We start from the raw sequence: 21,039 nt of genomic DNA, 5'->3' as shown, positions 1-21,039 counted from the left end.
TCAATATTTATATGTGATTGAATCCCATAGAAATTATTTTTTAAATGATCTTATTAATTATTTTGAATAAATGTGCTCTAGCGATGTAAGCGCTAACGAAACAACTTGTACATTTGTATGCGGGACGCCAGACATTTTGAAATTATGAGAAAAAAAACTTATATTGTAACTAACATATTGAAAAACCCGACGATTTACGCAAAATAGAAAAACCCGACGATTTACGCAAAATAATCCTATACAATAATATTGTGTGAAGCGAAACGCGGTGTGTTTAATTTTTTTAAGCTTTCGAGAGATGCCATAGATGGTGCTTATTGAAATATGAGAAATATCGTGAAATTATCGGGCATTATGTGGTATATTGAATATATTATTATTTGTGATTATATAAATACGTCAATATGAAAATAAAATTTATTTTTCTTAAGAAGGTAGGCTTTAAATAATCGCCTAGTATGGAGTCTTTGCCACTGTTATTGAATGACTATCTCTGTGTAAGATTCTCGCACTTATAAAGCCGCGTTTAGACCCAAGCGAGTGAATGTTAGTTCTTCACCCACTCCAGCAAAATTCTTACGCTCGCTCAACAAAAAGTGTCAAGAGAATTTCGCTGGAGTGGGGAAGAACAAACATTCGCTCGCTTGGTCTAAATGCGGCTTAACACGTCTAAACATTTCAACCACAAATACCTATTAAATCACGTACATATGATAGAAAATTTTGTAAAAATCCTAAATACCAGAATCAATATCAATTTGAATAGAGCTTTTTAGAACTGTACACTTGTATTTAAAATAAAAATCAAGCTCGCCACGTTCTGATTTTTTTTTGGATTTGTGAGGTCTACTATCATAATATAGGCTGATTTTCCAGTCACGCTGACCGTCGGCACTGACGACGATGCGTAGCTGCTCGGCGCTGACTGTCAGCCTAGACTGGTTCTAGTCTCGTGCGGATCACAGTCGGAGAAATGCTTGTCAAAATTGTTGCCGTGTATTACTTATGGAAAACAGACAACAGCTCATTTTGACTGTACTCATCGTAACATACGCTCAGCATGACACTGCAACACTCATTGGCAGAGAAAGCGTGTCAGTGCCGCGTAGTCAGCGTGACTGGAAAATCAGCCATAGAAGGATGGATTGTATTAATTAAAATAAAAAATATTTTATGTTTTTAAAGAATATTATTAAATTATTTAATATAGGTAAATAGATTTAAGAGTGTATTTTTGCATCAGTTGAGAATGTCTTATTGTAGCAGACGAAACTGGTCCCGATCGTTATTGAATTAAGTATGTGGAATAAGTATTGCACAATGTGTATTATTTTAATTCATACAAGGTAACATAGAGGTCAGAGCACAGAGCCGTAATGAGATTAAAACAATGACGGCCAACTGTCGTTTAGAAGTTTCAAAAACAGACATGTTACCATAGGAATAAAGCTTTATTGAGAGCCTATTCAAACAGTTGCGTTTATTACTAAAGTGGAATTTACCACATCCGCACGCACGACGCTGCCATAGTAATAATGAAGATACTAAATTTCGCTATAACATGAAACGAAAATACTAGAATTGACCGAAAAATTATTGCTTTAAAGCCATTTGAACATTTCGGAAAACAGTCAATTTTGCTAGACGAACAATGCAGCAACTCCGGTTAAATTTAAAAATAACTGAAAAAAACTGATGTTGAAATAACTTTTCAAAGCACGAAAACAGGGTTCAGTTATTTCAGTCTTGCCTTAGAACTTCCACATCTGTCTTTTGCAACAGCGGAAGGATGCTACGGATGATTCACAGAAATGCCACCAGAAAAACATAACAGGAAGGCATCTTTGAAATAGAAATAATATTTTAAGAATCAACTATGCAGTCGCATAAGAATGAAAGAGATTAATAGATGACATAATACAGTGTGGCTCTTTTTCTAAGAAACCTATTTCCAACTCTTAGTCATAATAAATTAAAATACATTCATCTTAAAAAACATTATTATCTATGTATTTTAGACTTGGTAGGAATGAATTCCGAATGCACATTTCAGTCAAGTGTATGAGTCATTGAAACACATGCATTTTGTGATTTGGAATTTCGAGTTTCTCAGAAGCAATATATTCAGAATTTTTGGAAAGGCGAGTATAGGTATTAATAATTATTATGAATATACATATTATTTGACCCTTGCAATCGGTGAACGATGCTCATCTTTTGATTTCGGCACAATCTAAGAATTGAATTGCAGTGGATGTGACAAAATTTATATGGGGCAGACTTTGTGAACTTTACAAAAGCACATCAGAGAAAACACACAGGCTACACATTTAACTTCAAGACCGTGATAATGATCCGGAAAAGGTGAGTTATTTTCACGCCATCAGTAAAGGAACTCGCAACAACAAAAAAGTGTCATATCTAGCATTTTTTAAATATAAAATGATCAAGGTAAAAACTATATTAAAATTTGGAGATCTTGACACCTTTTCGGTATTAGGTGCATAATACCTTGATTCAAAATTATAAAAGGTGATCAGCTATATTAATGGAATTTCAGATAACACCTCAGACGCGTAGTTAGGAAATTTCGGCATGATTAGTATTGGACCGGTTATACCAGAATACGCCGATGACGCTGTCCTACTCGAAAACTCAATCAAGGGCATTCAAGAGACAATCGAAAGGCTTCATGACAACTCGTCTCACGTTGGTTTGAAAATCAATGTGATAAAACCAATGTTTTGCGCAATAGCACCTGCCCTGATCCAGGTTTCCTTTTGATTACCGACAGACAAAACATCGAGAGCGTCGAAAGCTTCAAAAACCTGGGGGTACGCATCTCGGAAGATGGCATTTTGCAAAGAGAGCTCACTATCCGAATGGAAATGGCTCATTGGCTAGAGCAACATTCAACTCAATGCGGTGTCTAAAATTTACGACTGTACTCGGTTCAAAACAAATGCCACCTATTCGACGCTTGCATTTTGACAGTGCTGCTTTATGGTAGCGAATCAAAGCACCCTATGAAGAACAGTTTTGAGAACAGATGTTTATGACCAATACTTGGTGTGGAGTTGTATGGCTTAAAGTGTAACGAGGAGATAAAAGAACGAATGATGCAGCCTCTCATCACGCTGAGAGTGAAGAGGCGACGTCGGGCCTGGCTCAATCACGTGTTGCGGATTCCAGAAGAGAACCTCAACCTGGCTCGCCTGTTCTTCAAGCCAACCGATAGAGTGTATACAGTATGACTTGGAATGACGCAAGAAGAATGACCAGCAGCCAAGAAGAATGCAGCCTACCAAACATTACCCAATGTCACATTGAGCGAACGAGGGTACCTACTGAAATTTCAATTCCTTCGTATTCAAATATAAATAGGGTAACTGTCTCACTTATTTGTAATTTATTACTAGCAATGCTGCAATAGATAAAGATATTCAAAAATACAAAATAAACAATTTTCAATGTGGAAAAGCATTACTTATCAGAAAAAATTCAATAGAAAACAAGTTGTAAACATCCTTGTTACACAATGTGTAGGAATTCATTATCAGCACAGGCAACAGTAATAGTGAAAAACAATGATTTGTCATGTTTTATAGATAATTGACAAAACAACACAATTTCTTTTGACGATACTAGCGTGAAATTGTAAAATTTTAATAGATTTGACAGGTTAATACTTATTTTTATTGATAGGTGATTCTTCAAATAGGCATGTTTCCGAGACTCTTTTTCATACAAATTTTGTATGAAAAACATTTTGATCAACGTTTTGATTATTTCCATGCATAATTTTGAAATACTTATCCTTGAAAATGAGTTAGACCAGATGGGAATCGAACTTCACATATTTTGACTGTTACCGGAGTTGTTGACCTATGATTCATGCAATTTATATATACGCACTCTTACAGTCTTCGCTGAGTTAAAATGGCCAAAGCAGCTGGCTAAGTTATTAAACCAAAGTACCTAACAAGTTTCTAACACGATATATAGACGGTGCTGGGCAGTTGCGAAAAATACGATAGTCACGGACCCTGAAGACGAGGGAGCGGAAGGCAATCGGTGCCTTCGAGAAGTGATGTTGGCACTGAATGCTTCATATTTCTTCGACAGACCACAGAACACACCGGTCAATCATTCAGAGACTGTAGATAAAGGAACGGCTCTCGACAATATGTCGGAGATGCGTTCTGGAGTTTTGGACATATTATTCGGCGCGGACCAGACTACCTGAAGACTGGTGGTTTTGGGTTGCCTCCAGGAAAGTAAAACATAGTATCGTTTGCAGGGACACTTGAGTCAATAGCTTAATTTGGAGTACTCGCCCAGTATGCAACCGACTGCATGGTATCTTTGGACCCAACGACGACATAGTCAGAGTTGAGACGGCGATACAACAAGCTGTACCCTTTATACATAAACCCACATACTAGTACAGTCCATTAAATTCTGCCTGTACATAGAAGAGACAAATCACGCATGACAAAAAAACTAACAATCGGTAAACTGCAGATCTATTCTAACTACAAAACTCCATAACACCCAATAACACCATTTCATTATATTTCCGAGATCTGGAATAACCCTAATGTGTTACAGGTGTACTCTTGTGTGCAAAACAGTTACCTAAAAGATAGTCAGTATTATTTCATACTAAACGCATAGAATCATAATACTTTTACCACAATTTTGGAGTAAAACATTATGTTGGAATAAACTCGCTGAAGAGCAAATGAAGACCTGGTCAACCTCATAAAAGGTGAAGGGATAGTGTCGAGTCAGATTTCAATAGGTTGGGCGTCTAAAATTGGAAGAAAGTGGCTTTGGATAAACGAGGAAGAAATAGTCCAATATGAATCAAAATTTAAAAAATCCTAACATACTAAATGTTTCAATATAACATATTATAAATCTCCATTCTATTTTGTAAATCTCCATAATGCGCCGGCTAGACAGCAGCGACTTGCCTGTGCGGTATAAAAATACGGAACACTCTTGCACAGCGCTTTTCGATTTTCGCGTACAGTTTTCTCGCCCATACACACAGGCTTCCCGATACAAACCGGTTTGCGCAGGTAAGCTTGTCGAAAAGCATGAGCGTCTAGCCGGCACTCAACAATGTAAACTTGTAAGAATTCGTTTTGAATAAGATATTGAAATGAAACAAAAAAACGCTCTACAAAGTGACAATACCTGGTATTTACGAGGTTTCTGATTTTTTTCCGTTATACCTACCTATGAGCACGAATTGCGAGATTGACTTTTGAAATGACTAAATGCGTTACGGTTGCAAAACTCACACAGAGGTAGACATTCGATAAAAATTGCGCAGTCAATAAAAATATTTTTTTTTTGACCAAACTGAAATTGACTAGTTTTAGAATTAATTAATATTTACCTATCGGAATCACTTTCAACGTGAAATATCCTCTCGATGACGGTGGTCCACTGCAGGCCTCTCATGGTGAAGGTGAAGGGCTTCGGCCGATCCACTGGCATGATCTGGCAGCCCTTGACTGTGAAATTGTTGAGGGGGTCATTATAATTGTTCTTCTCCGGCTGGTTCTTGAACCCCACCAGGTGGCCATTGTCGAAGAGGATAAAGTAGCGGGAACGCCAATTCTTGATATGCTCTCCTCGTTTATACAACCATCCCTCTTTGACTATTTCGGCATTCACTCCCACGGCTGGTGACCCTGTGCCAGTGGTGATCACGTCTGCCATGACCTAAAATTCAAAGCACGTTTTATCATGAACCATTTTTTAAACACAGATATCATAAAAAAAAGATGAGAAGAGGACAATATCTTTGAAAGGAAGGGTCTTTGGGACCGAATACAACAAACATCATGAAAAATATACAACCGCAAACTACAGTCAAACTTGGTTATTACGAGGAAGATGGGACCGACTGAATTTTCTCGATATAAGCATTACTCGTTATATAACATTTTTCGCACCACATTCTATTTAGCATAGAACATAAAAAATCTGAAAACCATCGTAAAAATCCCCGAAACAAGCATGGCATTCATAAACTACAAATGAAGTTGTTTATTGTAATGAAGTGAAGTGAAGGTAAGTACCTACTGACTTCACAAAGCTTGGATTTTTTACATGCAATTTCAACCATATTATGCGTGGATACTTTTTCAATGTTGTCAGCGAAAACACCAATTAGGTACTTGGACACTTAACTAGTGTCATAAACGTAATCTGATCCCGGTGGCATCAGTCTAGTTAACTGCAATTTTGTTTTTAAATGGACACATTAACAGTTTTGCTCGTGATACCCGAGAAGTAGCTCGTTATAAAAAGTGAATAAATGTATGGAGAAAATCATAAACTAAAATGTCAACGAATGTTTCCTCATTACATCAGAGATCTCGCTATTTCCGTGATCGTAATAACCAAGTTCGACTGTATACGCATTGAATAATGAACCCCTGTCGTCTCACATGTAAAAGTGGGGTGACTTTGATGGGCAGACCACGTCCCAAGGATGATAAACACCCAACCACCGAAGACCGTCTTCTCCAAAACTAGAAGGGAAATGGAGACATTTCCTTGAGGTGCAGTGTTGGTGTTTTCAATGATTTTTTTTTTTGAAGACGGAAGATTTCAAAACAATATATAATATTTGAGAATGTAATATTCTTCATTGACGATACATAATTTGGAGCAACCTAAAGGAATGTACAGAATTTGAAATTCTGCACGGTGTAAAACTGATCGCTTGAATTGTTTTTCTATAATTTTTCAAATTCCTGAGATTGTTTATATTAACTATATTATTCCAGAGGACCCTTCGACATACACGAGAAAAAGATCCAAAGTATAACTTTTGGAGCCATACAAGAAAACGGTGTAATTCAGAGCTCCACCATCTGTTCACGGAGCTAAGAATAGTACATGTAAGGTAAAATACTTGCATTGCGCAGACCACGTCACAGGGACAGAAGTATTGGAGCCGCACAAAAATATTAATAATATGGAGTGCATGAACAGATCGTGTCTTCAACAGAGAGAAGTGGTCAAGATCTACACTGGAATAATTTTATTTCAGTTTTTTCATGTGAACTCACAGTAGAATGAATGAAAGCAACATTGGATATCAAAGCATTGAAAAGGCAATTATTTCAGTTTTTTTTTTCAAATAGCTTCAAATTTCTCATTGTTTCAGTTACCATGGTAACAAAAATAAACAGTCTTGACATCTAGAATTTAGCCATGTTACTTTTGACTTGACATAATTTTTATGTATCTGAGTCAAGAGTACCCATGAGAAAGAAATAGAGTACGGACAACAGACAACTTGTAAAGGCAGTACTCTTCTACGACGTATCTATAGCCCAATCAGAGACAGTAACAAATGTTGGTAAAAATACAACAATGAGCTCTTTGGTATGATTTGAGTTACTCCATCTCCACCCGCCATGTATATGCAGCCACGGTTTGTGCACAGCCACCTTCCATGACACTATAAACGTGTCAGAATGAAAAGATTCTAGTGCCACACTTCCTTGTCCCGAAGCAATGCTGCACGGGACTGATGTAGCAACCATGCACCTTAGTGCTTAGAGTTTTAGAAAATAAAAAGAATCTTGACTTGCTCTGCCGTCACAGATGTCGATTGGGAAACTGTGCTGCATCTGCACTGTATGAACGATTACAAATGGATTGATTGTTAGCCAATCGCTCAACCTATATTTAGGCGCTTACAATTATTACTATACCTTAACACTTATTACTATATTAATAAGTGGCGGATTCCAAGGTAAGTAGTATAAAAACACGTGGTATTACTTTAGCATTCGAGAGCTAAAGTTTCCAATGTGAAAAACACATAATTATCTGCTTGTGGCTGTATAATAATAAACAAGTACCAAAAATATATTTGTCTCGCACAAATATTATAGGCATGGGATGGGATGTTGCACAACGTGCTTAAATATGTTGTGCAACACTCTTAATTCAAGTCGCACATTGAAAATCGTCTTGACTGGGATATAGCCATAAATCAAAATTGGGAGTAACATGCAACTTTCTTTTGTGCGTATAGGCGAGACGATACTGAGACAGTGATGTCAAACGGCAAGCCAAAATGAATGACGAAGTGTGAGATTTTGGGATTATACCTGCACTGCATGTCAGGTGAAATATGTTGCATGCGACACCAGCTGTTTTTTTTAAAAACTAAAACGTTATAATCATGCCGTGTGTGGCGGTACATTTAGTTACATGTGTTTTGTTAATACCAATAAAATCACATTGACATTCGATGCGGTGCAGTCGAGACAAGTTTAGATGTACGAGACGGCTAATAGGACTAATCAACACTCATCCACACATTGTTAACATTAAATTGCAAAACCATATTGCACAATCATTGTTTATATATTACGGGTAAAAAACGTGTATTTTTAATATAATAATAACATCATTATTTGTCACATCAGATTGTTTGACATTATTTAATGGTAAAAAATAATAAACAGTAATTTTAAACTACGCTGTAAAGGAAGTTCTCTAGGTTTAGTCTGATGTGAATTCTGTTAAAGATTATATTGCAGACAAAACAGATATGTGCGGAAGATGTGCCAGACAGGAAAAACACACCAATTAATGCAATGCTCTTATACGGATTATTTTCGGCAAATAAAGTAGTCTGGAAGTTTCCACCTATTCGTGTCGCATCCGGCAATGATTAAGAGATATATTTCGAGCCCAAACGTCGTATTATTTACTAAAATGCACGCGGAATCCGCGACAGTCTGACGTATTTACGTCCATGGCGTTTCACCAACACACGACCCGCGCACACTTTTGTCCGACTTTGACAGCCATCCCGGCATTCGGGCGCTCCGCATCAGCGCTGGACTTGACTTCACGCGGAAATTCATCGCGCACAAGGGAGTGGATGTTTATAATAATTTCTGCAGTGACCTCGCGAGCAATAGGCGACATTCATGTCCAGTCACGTGACCAAACACGACTTTTTGAAGATTGCGAATTTTCCAAATGCAACTTTTATTACTCCATTTCATAAAACCGGCGCTTGATAAACAAACACATCGCACTACGCACTAAACTATCCGTATTATTCCGTGCCGTTCCGCTTAAAATACTAGCCGGATAATCAAAATATAACGCGGAGGTATGAATGTGTTGTCTAGACAGCTAATAACATCACATGGTCCATCGGCGACGGTCGACTTACCCGTTTGTCCGACGTTTATTTGACGGTACAATGAAAACAACACTTAATAGATCACTGTTGTGATTGTTCAATCCATTTTTAAACACTCTCAGTCGATTGACAGCGTATTTTTTTCCAAATATATCGCTAAATCCAGCGGACACTTCTGCGGCGACCCTATTTTGACAAATAAGTACGAGATTCTATCACTAGAGGCGATGACTACAGCCCTACAAACTTATCTGGAGAATGGCCAAAAGTGGAACTAGGAACTACCATAGGACGCCATATTGAAAAACGTCATCCGAATGTCAGATTTAGCCAGTTGCGAGTTGTGATTAGGTAGTTTTCGACAGTGGCTCCCCCATCTCATTCTCCAGATAAGTTTGTAGGTCTGTAATGAAATTTCCTACCATGCGAAGACATCGGTAGATTTTGTTACTAAACAAAAGAAGCGGGATTTTATGAAATATCATCACTCACAAAAAATAGTATTTTGGAAAGTATGGCGCCTTCGTCAAAATATAATATTTCAAATAAACAGGACGACGCTTCCTTGTCACTTATAAAACTAACAAACTAATTGTCACTGGAAAAGTGCGTCTTATTTTTTTAGTAGGTACTCTTTTTGACTACTATGACAAATTCAGTGTTGCCACAAACAATGTTTATTACACTGCAGCGGTCCCACTACTCCCGCTGACTGAAAATACACGGTAAACTTTACTATTATTTTTTTGTTATCTTTTCTTCGAGCGGTAGGTGCTATAGTCCGACAACATAACAGTGAACATTTTGATGTTCGGCTGTATTCGGCCAGCACACGAGTGTATAAGAAGAAAGCAGGCCGTATTACACGTAAAAAATCGTCCAAGTTACTTTCAATATGAATAAGATTACGAGCATACTTGAGTGAAACGGCAAATAATTTTCAGCAATAGGTGGGACGTAATATCAGCCGCGTTGCCAGTCGGAGAACGATAGTAGACCTGTTAGCACGTCAATTTGTTTTATGATGGCGTCGGAGGAATTAATTCTTAAATCGTGTAAAGATGGTTATTACTATTTACTCGAATAACAAAACGTGTCAATGAATATATTATTATTATTACTTACATAACATTAAATGGACGCATGTTGATTTTTTATAACAAATTATATTTTGTTCGTCACGCGTCGTTTGCACAATTTGCGCGTAGACCGTGCTTCAGCTGCAGTATAGCCTTAACTACTGTCCACAACAAGATCCCGGCGATAATAGAAAGTCGCTTTAGTCGCGTGTAGAAAATTTTTTTGTGTTGTAATTTTTTGAGAAAACCAATTCGGTAAAATTAGTTTTTATTTATAACAATTTTATTCCCAGTAATTCACTTAGGCCATCCTCCCACGACGCAACTTATGTCCGTCGAAACTGAAACTAAAATTCCAGCCAGTATCTAGCTAATGTATTTCAATGGCGGCTCGCTGACGGCGAGACTGGAATCTCTCAGCTTCAAAACGGTCGCGAAGAGATGCGACATGCTAGTCGCGCGGTCTATGAAGTTTCCAGTCACCGTAAAACAGTAGTACCAACATCATTAGATTTCGGTGAAAAATCATATTTTCTTACCAAAATTGGTAGCACTTCGTAAAGCCGCTAGCGTCATATCGTAAAAACCAAAACAACCAGAGACGTCAAAAGTAAATATTAATCGGAAAATTAAAATAACATAATTGTAAACGCTGCAGCGCGCGTATTGTCAGTTTTTGTACAACACAGCTGACAGTCCATTTTGATAGTTTGAGGTTATGTGATTATTATTTCAACTGGGTTTCAGTAGCGCCGTGTGCGAAGCATCACATTGGTCAGTTTATGAGTTCCTTCACAAACCAGTTCCATCAGATTTCAGTTGCGCCGTGGGAGGATGGCCTTAGAAGCCCAATTATTATTCGATAATTAACAATAGAAAAATAACTTAAAATAATTACAAGATAAAAAGAACGTTTTTAAATTTTCTGTTGAATTATTATGCTCAATATGCTCAAACTTGTACTTGATATGAAGTAAATAAAAAACAAACAAATATAGAAATACTGAATACTGAAATGTCATTTTGATTTCCATAGTAACGCATGTATATATTAATAATTTCGTTGCTAGTTGCTAAGGTTGCTTGGTACCACCAAGCAACCTTAGCAACCGATAATAGTGGATTGGATTAAGGATTTCTATCGAAATAACTTTTCATACAAAACAGAATTAACTGACAGTGAATTCAGTTCTACTTAAAGTCGGGAAGTTAGTTAAAAATCGATTGCAAGATTTGTACCGAATAAACAACCACCGGACAAATAAGATTTTTTTCCTACCATGTCCGATCCTAACAGGATCATATTATGGGCCCCCACAGAGTGGAGGTTTGTATTAACAGATTTTATTTTTACGAGATGTGGATGTCAGCCACTTGCTCAGCCTATTAGGTCCATACTCTAACTCATACAATATTTTCACAACAAATTGAAAAACAATATGTGTACTTGCCAGACCCAGGACTCGAACCTGGGACCCACGACGCAAGTTATGGGGAGGCTTTCATCCAGCAGTGGATCGACCCCAGCTCATACACAAATTGCAAAACAATATGCGTACTTGCCAGACCCAGGATTCGAACCTTCCCTCGACACTGTAAACCGGTTCTTAAGCCACGCGGCTATCGTGGGTGTCGAGTATTGAGTTTGGAAGTAGGTATATATAGCTTTAAACCCACATTAAATGATTATATTGCTGCAGGTATTTATTAATTAAATAATTAAGAGATCATGATGATGATGAAATAAATATCGATGACGCAATCACATTTTTTTATAATTTTCAAATAATGTCTTTGAATTACTGGTATTTTTAGTAAAGTTGTTATAAAAATGCATACTGTGAAAATCATTTTCTATAAAAATATAGGTATATCTAGGTACCTATCAATATAATTGTACTGTTTTTCATCACTTGTAAATATTCGGTCTCATTAAAAATAATAATTTCCCGTGTTTGCCTATGTAAAGGTTTTTTGTAATACCCCGATCGAGATGGGGCATTCATTGTAAAACTGTTTATTAAATATTATATCGTGTAAAACAGACTTTTCACACACAGACGCAGCGTTTACACATCTACTACATGCGCACTAAAGTACGTGTGCTTCTGCGCAGGTTAGTTTCTAAGTTGTTTAGCTATAGTTTCAAAGCGGTGTTTACTGAATATTGCTGAATGAAATGTACGCACGTTTCTGATCTGATAAGGGGGGCGATAATGCCAAAACGTCAACTTGTATTATTTCTGCGGTTTCCTGGAAATTTTAGCGTATCATCGATTGTCAGATTATGACGGCGCCTGTATGCAAACAAAACACGCGACGATTCATAGAAAAAATTCACTACAAACACGATCAGAGAGGCGTTTGAATATAGGCATCTTTTATTAGCCACACATCTTTTTGGTTTTCCGAATGAGTTATAGTTTGACGTCGAAATTTAATAATATGACTCATTGATAGTCATGAATTTATACGTCAATTTCATTTTTCAAACACATAAATATTTTTTTATCAAATTAACCGCAAACAATGCATAATTAATATAATATTACCTCAACATGTAACCTACAAATTGTTATATTAACAACGGTGATACGTATGCCACGAGTGAAGGCAGTGATTGCAACGTTTTCACTCTACCAGTGTCATCCAAAGAATTAGTCTAGATCAGTGACGTCCCTAGATAAAATGCCGCCCCTGGGCAACACCAAAATAACGCCCCATTTTTTATACAGTATTTTTTATCATCCGGGCACGTGTCATTTCTGGTCACCATGGACGTCGAAGGGCAACGGAAGTAAACTAGACATCGCGAACCCGACAAAAAATTACAGTCCTGTTAAACCTTTTATGTTAATTAATACATTTTGTTTCCAACCAGTAAGCCGAATTTTATTATGGAAAGATATTTTTGTTATTAGGTACTAAGTTTAGGTAGCTATTTCTATATAATATACCAAATGATTCTCCTCGATTTGCCGCCCTTCGAGTAACTGCCGCCTCCAAGCGACGCTCAATCTGCCTACCCCTACGGGACGTCACTGGTCTAGATGCCTTTCTTATTATGTATGCAGAGACTTCAGTAGGCACTCGAAGAGGATGGGCGGACATTGTCAAGTTGCAGGCAAAGAGGCTGAGTGTGACCAACTTGAGAAAGGGAGTTTGGTATAGGGATGATTCCTTAGGTAGAAGCCGGCTTGAGAATGGGTCGATTGTTTGGGCCCCGTATCAGTTGAAATATGACCTTATGGTGGAGCAAGTTGAAAAGAAATTTTTGAGACTCCTTTATTTGAGGTTATATGGATACCTACTATCCGTGGCTTTATCCAACTGCCTTTCTCTTAGGTATGTTTACATACTGTAGTTTAAATGCTAGAATTGTTGTTTTAATTTAATAAAACGCATTTTTTTGCGGCCCGCCATCATTAATTGTACTTCTGATTACGAATAACTTTTTTATAATTAAAAAAAAATATATTTATATAGATTAAAATTTGTTTAGCAATAGTACGCGATCCATTTTCAATAGATATTGATAGTGTACCGACAGAGCTACAACTTGAGATCATTGATCTGCAGTTTGACACTGATTTAAGAGAATTGCGTCGTCGTGAAGAAATCTCCAAATTTTACAATGCCCTTAATTCAGACAAATTAGACCAACTTAAAGAATATGCAAGAAGAATTATTTTTGGATCAACCTATACTTGTGAACAAACATTTTCGATCATGAACCTCAATAAAAATTCTTAGCGATCAAATATCTCCGATGCCCATTTACAAGCAGTTTTGAGAATATCAACTGCAAAATTAACACCTGAATTAAAAAAAAATGGTAAAAAATGTACAACAGTTTCATTCTTCTCATATTTTTTTTTGTAATATTTATTTTTGTGATAATAAATAGTGTATATCTAAAAATGGTATTTTACTTGCGGCCCGCCGCTCATTTTGAATTCTTGAATTTGGCCCTCCATCCAAAAAGTTTGCCCCCCTCTGGATTAGAGCGTCTGTGGCTTTTGAAATATTTCTTATTTTTGTGTGTCTTATTTTTTGCCTTTTGTTGATATTTAGCACTACCACTTTTTTCAGGTTGACTACCTACATGTAATAATAAATAAAATTTTAAATGAAAGGCGGTTGTGCAGTCAGCTATTAACCCGGATGGCCTGCAGCTCCAGATTATGTTAATACAGCTTACATTATTTGGCTATAGGTATAAACTAAACGCGGTAAATAATATTATTTACCGCGAATTCGTTATGCCATCAAGGGTCCCGAATACAAATATTTACATAATACCATTTCCGATAGGTTTATTCAATTATTGGAAGCTTATCTAGTGTGTTTTAACTGTTTGATATTACTTTTAGATATGTTTCTCTGAATACTTTGAAACTCAAGCATTTGTCAACCTATGAACAAACATTACTCTTAAGTATTTATTATTCCTACCATGTACCTACATTGTAAGCCATATTACATAGCTGGTAAACATACCCGTATACATAATATCGTCTCTGTTCTGGCAGAACACACTAACTGGAGAATACTAGTTATGAGTAATTTGACTTTGAAGTTTTTAAAATGCTTGAAATGGTCTATCATGTGAGTTTATTAAGTAATCGTAAAAAGGATGACTTTAAAATAAAGACTGTTTATTTCAGGGCTCGAAATGGAACGGAGCGCTGTTCCGGTTCATTAAATCCCAAAAATTATCGCTCCGTATTGAGGGAAAAATAATTTGACCATCTGAGTTAGATAGACCATTTAAACATACTAAGTTTTATAAAATATACATAAAACTATATGACCATGTTAATCTTTTTTGAAGATTATCGAGCGCTCCCGTTCGTAAAATTTTCCATTTCGAACGCTGGTTTATTTATTAAGAAGGTTTCCAGACGGTAAAGTTTTAAATAAGGAACATTTTGGTATAACTAACACAATATGTCACTTTTTCGAATTAGTGTCTTCTGCCAGAACAGTGACGATATTATGTACTGGTCCAGCGCCATCTTTAGATTAATAAAGCCTGAGCATATCTTTTTGCACAATCAACGAGTGTTCCACTGTTCAGCTGTCAAAATCAGATCCCAGATTTCTTGACATATTGATTTTCTCGTTTCAAATTGAATTATAAAAAAATCTTAAATAAAATATATTAACTATTAAGTATTATTTATATATAATATACATTCCTGTTATTCATCAGCTGTCAAAGTCAGACTAGTCCTTCACACAAAAACCGGTGGTAATATCGATTTTCAAAAAATAAGTAACATTGATCTATGCATTACATTTTTGTAGAAGGTGTGTTAATGCTAGTGTATTATTTATCATGTAACTCATCTACACGACAGACGCGTCAGTATGAGCACTATATAGAAAAATTACAGACAATGACAGGTCATCCATAGACAACGGGAGGGGCGGAGAAGGTAGGACCAGTCGTTTTGAATGTATCGGCTTTCTACTTGAGTCGGCAATGACTGGTTTTATATGGATGTACATAAGTACTTCCTTCATCGTTCAAATGCACACCACCCGTTATGGCTCCTTCACTTTGGCAATGTACCTTTTTCTATTGGGTACATGGGTTAGCGAACGTTTACGTACGCGTGCCAAAATTTCCCAAATATTATTTTTCAACTGTCTGACGTGCCGAGCAGTTTTTCACTACTAGCTCCGCCACGTTTTTGTTTCTTATTTGGTGCAGCCATTTTTTGTTGGTAGAAATGAAATTGTCTGTTAATGTATAAATTAGTTTGGTTTTTTACGCACAAATTTACACCAGAACTGCTCCCATCAGATGAGGCATTTTCTCGCTATAGTGGGTCTCAAGCTAGTGTAAATCGATAAAAATTAGAGGTTCGCGGCGCGGCATCCCCCGCCGCCTGATGACGTTGGTGCGATAATAATGTATGTGACGCATAAAGCCAGTGATGTTCCTAGACAAAATGCCGCCCCTAGGCAGCGCCAAAATGCAGCCCCATTTTTTATACAGTATTTTTATCATCCTTTCATGAATCATAAATACGCTATTAATTAATAGTCTATTAACGCTCAATCAATAAAATAAACAAACTTTCCTGACCTTTTTTTGCAAAGGCAGTAGGTAACTATGTCATCCAAATCTAATTTAAATACCATCTCTGCTTCAATAGACGATATTACGAATCCACAGTTTCAGATAATATATTTAAGAATACACCTGATAACTTCCAAAACTCACGAGCGAGTGGTAAAAATATTTGGATAATTTTTAAATTAGGTACTAAGTATGTACCTACATATAATTCAAATATATTCGCAAATCTGCACGTGTCATTTCTGGTCACCAATGACGTGACGTCCAAAGTAAACTGAAGTAAACTACACATCGCGAACCCGACATAAAAATACATTTATATTAAACCTGTTATGTTAATTATTACATTTTGTTTCCAACCAGTGAGCTGATTTTTTTAATGGAAAGATATTTCCGTCATTACTAAGTTTAGGTAGCCATTTCTATATATATATACCAAATGATTCTCCTCGAATTGCCGCCCTTTGAATAACTGCCGCCCCCAAGCGACGCTCAATCTGCCTACCCCCATGGGACGTCACTGCATAAAGCCTAAGGAACGACCAATGCAATTATATATTTACATTAAACATAATACTTATTCTTGAAGAGTATTTACGTGTTATTTTTTATACAATGCGATCTGTCATTTATTATTATTAAAATTCCGTAGATTGAACCTTAGGTTTTATGCATCACACATAATATTATCGCACTGATCTCATCAGGCGGAGAGGGAAGCCCTGATCGATTGCTCGATTTACAATCATTTTACAATGCTTGAGGTCACACGTTATCATCAGCCCGAATCTATCCACTGCTGGGTGAAGGCTTCTCCAAGCTGATTCCACTTCTCTCGGTCCTGTGCGTTTTGTTGCCACGTACTACCGCAGAATTTTATCATTTCATCAATCCAGCGGCCTCTAGGTCTACCTCGCAGACGTTTTACACCTTTTGGATTCCACTGGATGACTAAATTTGTCCAATAAGTGTCCCGTCTTTGAGCTATGTGTCCAGCCCATTCCCATTTCAGGTTTTTAACGAACTCTATTATTTCTCGCAAGATTTTTTTTTACATGTAAACATCTTAAACCTTTAATATTATGTAATCTTCGCTTCATGTAACTAGGGATTGCAATACCGGTATTTTAAAACCAGTATTCCAGTATTGATCAATACCGAAATACCGGTTTTAAAAATCCAAAATATCGGAATTTTCGGTATTAAGAAAGCACACGTTTACGTTTTTGAAAATAAATTATATGTTACGTGCTGCTAAAATGCAAAATATATTGAATAAATCCAGCAGAGGTGAAAACATAATAAAACAATTTTCATCAAATATATTTATATAAGTAATTGTCGCGATGAATTATCATAATATTATTTCGAAATAGAAACATCCGTGATAAAAATGTTCATTTATTGTATAGTTATTGATGCAAGTACAAGCGTACAGCCGGACTTATTTGCACTTGATGAACTTTTGAGGGCTTTAGTTAAAATTATCAATATATTCAAATTATTTATACAAAAAATTACTATTTCTACAATTATGATCAATACATAATTCGCACCGTGAGTGTAAAACCAAGGCATCTGCAAAAGACATATTTTGGATATATTAGAGTTTGAAGTCTTCGTTTTGTTAGGAGAAATAGAATTTCTAAAATAAAACCATAATATTTGGTTTATATCTACATTATATTGCATGTTCTTCCAGTTACTTTACTTTTACATTATCAAGTTCACGACCTTTGCAGTTGTTTTGCATTTAATCTCAAAATTGAAAAATTTGCAGATGCCTTGGTTTTACACTCACGGTGCGAATTTTTAAATGTCAACATGTAGGTATGTAGATTTTTGCTATAAAATATTATTTTAAAAAGATTTTAATAGGTATATTTATTCATAAGTACCTACTTATGTTTTTTTAATGTTTAAGAAATACCGGTATTCAATAATAAATACCGAAAAACCTGTATTGAAATTTTCATTCGGTATTGCAATCCCTGCATGTAACCAATCGGTTTGTACTTATTTTGCCAATACACGCCTTAAAATATAGGCCATCCAGTGTCATAGATCACTTCTGTAGTAGCTAACCTGCAGATTACAGGATAAGTAAATATTATTGGCATATACAAAAAATACAATAAATATCTATTGCTTAATCCTTATTCAGAATCTATAACTGGAATTTACTAAGTACTTTGTTTACGATATAAATATAATACGCAGAGGGGTCACTCCTGTTTACCCAATTCGAAAATAGATTTTTTTTATCAGTACTCTGTTTTTCTAGCGAATTTGCACGTTTTTAATGTGATAAGAGCAGCTGTTGAAAACTGGTGGTATAATAACTAAATAACACTTTTGTAATTGATATAATTATGTGTATTGTTCGACGATTACCGGTTTTAAAAGAATGCGAGTTCGATAATTTGTACAAAAACATTTTTACTGATTAAAATTTATTATAACCATCTGCGGGTCTATTCTATACAAAAGGCTGCTTTCGTCCGCTAAAACAGCTAACTAGGGTATGTTTGTATCAAATTATTAACACATATTGTAACAATTATAATTAGCCGGTATTAATAATTGTTGCAATAAATTATATATTTTAAAGGCATGCTCCCTGCCTGTGCTAAAATTTAGAGCATGAGCGATAGAGAGAGAGCGAGAGAGAGACAGTTTCGACTGATTAACTGATTACAATACAATTACAATTATAATAATATGTCAATATAAAATGTATGTAACAAATACTAACACATTATCACGTTAACACGTTAGCGGTCGATAGTCGCCTTTTGTATAGAATAGACCCGCTGGGTTATTCACAAATGGTTCAAATGTTTCAAATACTTGGGTGCCACGGTTGCTGACGATGGTGGTATTTCTAGTGAGCTTGGAATCCGCATGGGTTTGGCGGGGTCTGCATTTAACCAACTTGGAGTCACATGGAGGTCTAGGCTGGGTTCCAAAGGAGGACCAAATGTCCCGGCTTTTGAGCTTTGAGAATCGACATCTCCGCCGAATCTTAGGGGTGCATTGATACGACCGTGTTAAAAACACCCGAGCTCGTGAGCAGACACAGCAGCCTTCGGTGATTGAGGCAATCACGTAGAGACGTTTCACGTGGCTGGGACATGTGCTCCGGATGCCGCCAAAGAGTGTGACACTTCGTACCCTTGTGGCACAGCCTCAAAGGTTCCATCGTCGTGGCCGGCCAACGAAAAATGAATGTTATCTACCTACTTGCTTAACCTATCAGGTTCATACTCTGACTCCAAACACAAATTGAAAATCAATATGTGTATTTACCAGACCCATGATTTGTACCTAGAAACCATGATATTATAAGCTGACGCGTAAGCCATTAATGGTTTGAAACTATATGCATGCTCTCAACAGAAAAAAATCGTCGAATATCAAATAAATGACACGTATTTTTTAAATTCGTACAAATTACCTCTCGGCGAAATACCAGTCAAATTAAATCTATGACACCTGTAATCGGTACAATTCTTTCGGCCATATTATACTGTTACATGTGAGTTAACCTATCCTGTAGGTTTCCTTCTTCTGACTGTGTGTAAATTGTTTACTCCGAAGCGGAACAAACGGACCTCCACAGATTGGAGGTTATATTTACAGATTTTTTTAATTATTAGTGGTAGTTAATCATTTGCCCAACCCATCGGGTATTTGAACTGGATCAAACATTATATTGAAAAAAAATAAGACGAATTTATATATCAGTACCTATATAGTTATTAGTGGCGAAGGGTGGAGGTAGGCTGTTAAGATCCGACATAAATAGTATATAATTATTAAGCTTCGTCAGTCATACGTATTTGTTTTCATTGAACTAAGACTACAATGTGTCGGTAGTGTTTGTTAGTTTTTTAAATTCAATTAAACCTTGCCTAATCCAAGCCATAGAAGATAATAGTAAAAAAGTATTCATTTATCTATAAAATATCTAAAATTATGCCATTAAAACTTACATAATTTTAAATATTTTATAGATAAAAGAATATATTTTGGCGATTATGGTTTGGATTACGTCCGACCATGTCTGATCCTAATAGGATCATATGGGCCTCCACAGAGTAGAGGTTTGTATTAACAGATTTTGTTTTTTATGAGAAATGGATGTCAGCCACTTGCTCAACCTATTAGGTCCATACCCTGACTCACACACAAATTGAAAAACAATATGTGTACTTGCCAGACCCAGGATTCGAACCTGGGATCCACGGCGTGATAGTCCAACGCTTAAGCCGCGCGGCCACCGTGGCAAGGCTTAATGAATTAAAAAAAACTAATCAACAAAACCTGTACTTAATATGTATTCTTAATTTAACAAAAACAAATAACGTGTGCACTATTTTTGTCGGATCGCCCATAGCACACCTAATTTGTTATGGTTTGGTTTAGGCAGGGTTTCACAGAACTTTAAAAACTTATAAATATGACTGACATAGTTTAATGTGCACTATCTGTGTCGAATTTTCATAGCCTACCTCGCCACTGACAGTTAGTTATGTATATTTTTCGCGTCATGTTCACTATTTTGCATAGTTAATAAATTTAATTGAAAGTATAAAAAAGATTGACGACCTCTGTTCTGAATGTATCGCAGATTATTGTGTTTCTATTATGAATTGTTTATACGC

The 21,039-nt window shown here is 36.3% G+C and overlaps 1 protein-coding gene across 1 annotated transcript in view; it reads right to left on the bottom strand.

Annotated features, from left to right (window-relative positions):
- Akt (AKT serine/threonine protein kinase) overlaps positions 1-9,419 on the bottom strand; it is a 28,568-nt gene extending 19,149 nt beyond the window's left edge. The window contains exons 1-2 of the mRNA XM_085949212.1: positions 9,233-9,419; positions 5,411-5,739 (exon numbers count right to left, since the gene is read on the bottom strand). Of these exons, the coding sequence (XP_085805338.1) occupies positions 5,411-5,736 (326 nt within the window). The 5' untranslated portion in view covers positions 5,737-5,739; positions 9,233-9,419. The remainder of the gene's footprint in view (positions 1-5,410; positions 5,740-9,232) is intronic.
- Positions 9,420-21,039: the final 11,620 nt, after the last annotated feature.

The sequence above is a fragment of the Rhyacophila brunnea genome, unplaced genomic scaffold (assembly GCF_057557595.1).
Source record: "Rhyacophila brunnea isolate RB1 unplaced genomic scaffold, BYU_Rbru_1.0 scaffold_21, whole genome shotgun sequence".
NCBI lineage: Eukaryota > Metazoa > Arthropoda > Insecta > Trichoptera > Rhyacophilidae > Rhyacophila > Rhyacophila brunnea.
The sequence above is the reverse complement of the archived record's forward strand: the minus strand, read 5'-3'. Positions and strand labels throughout refer to the sequence as shown.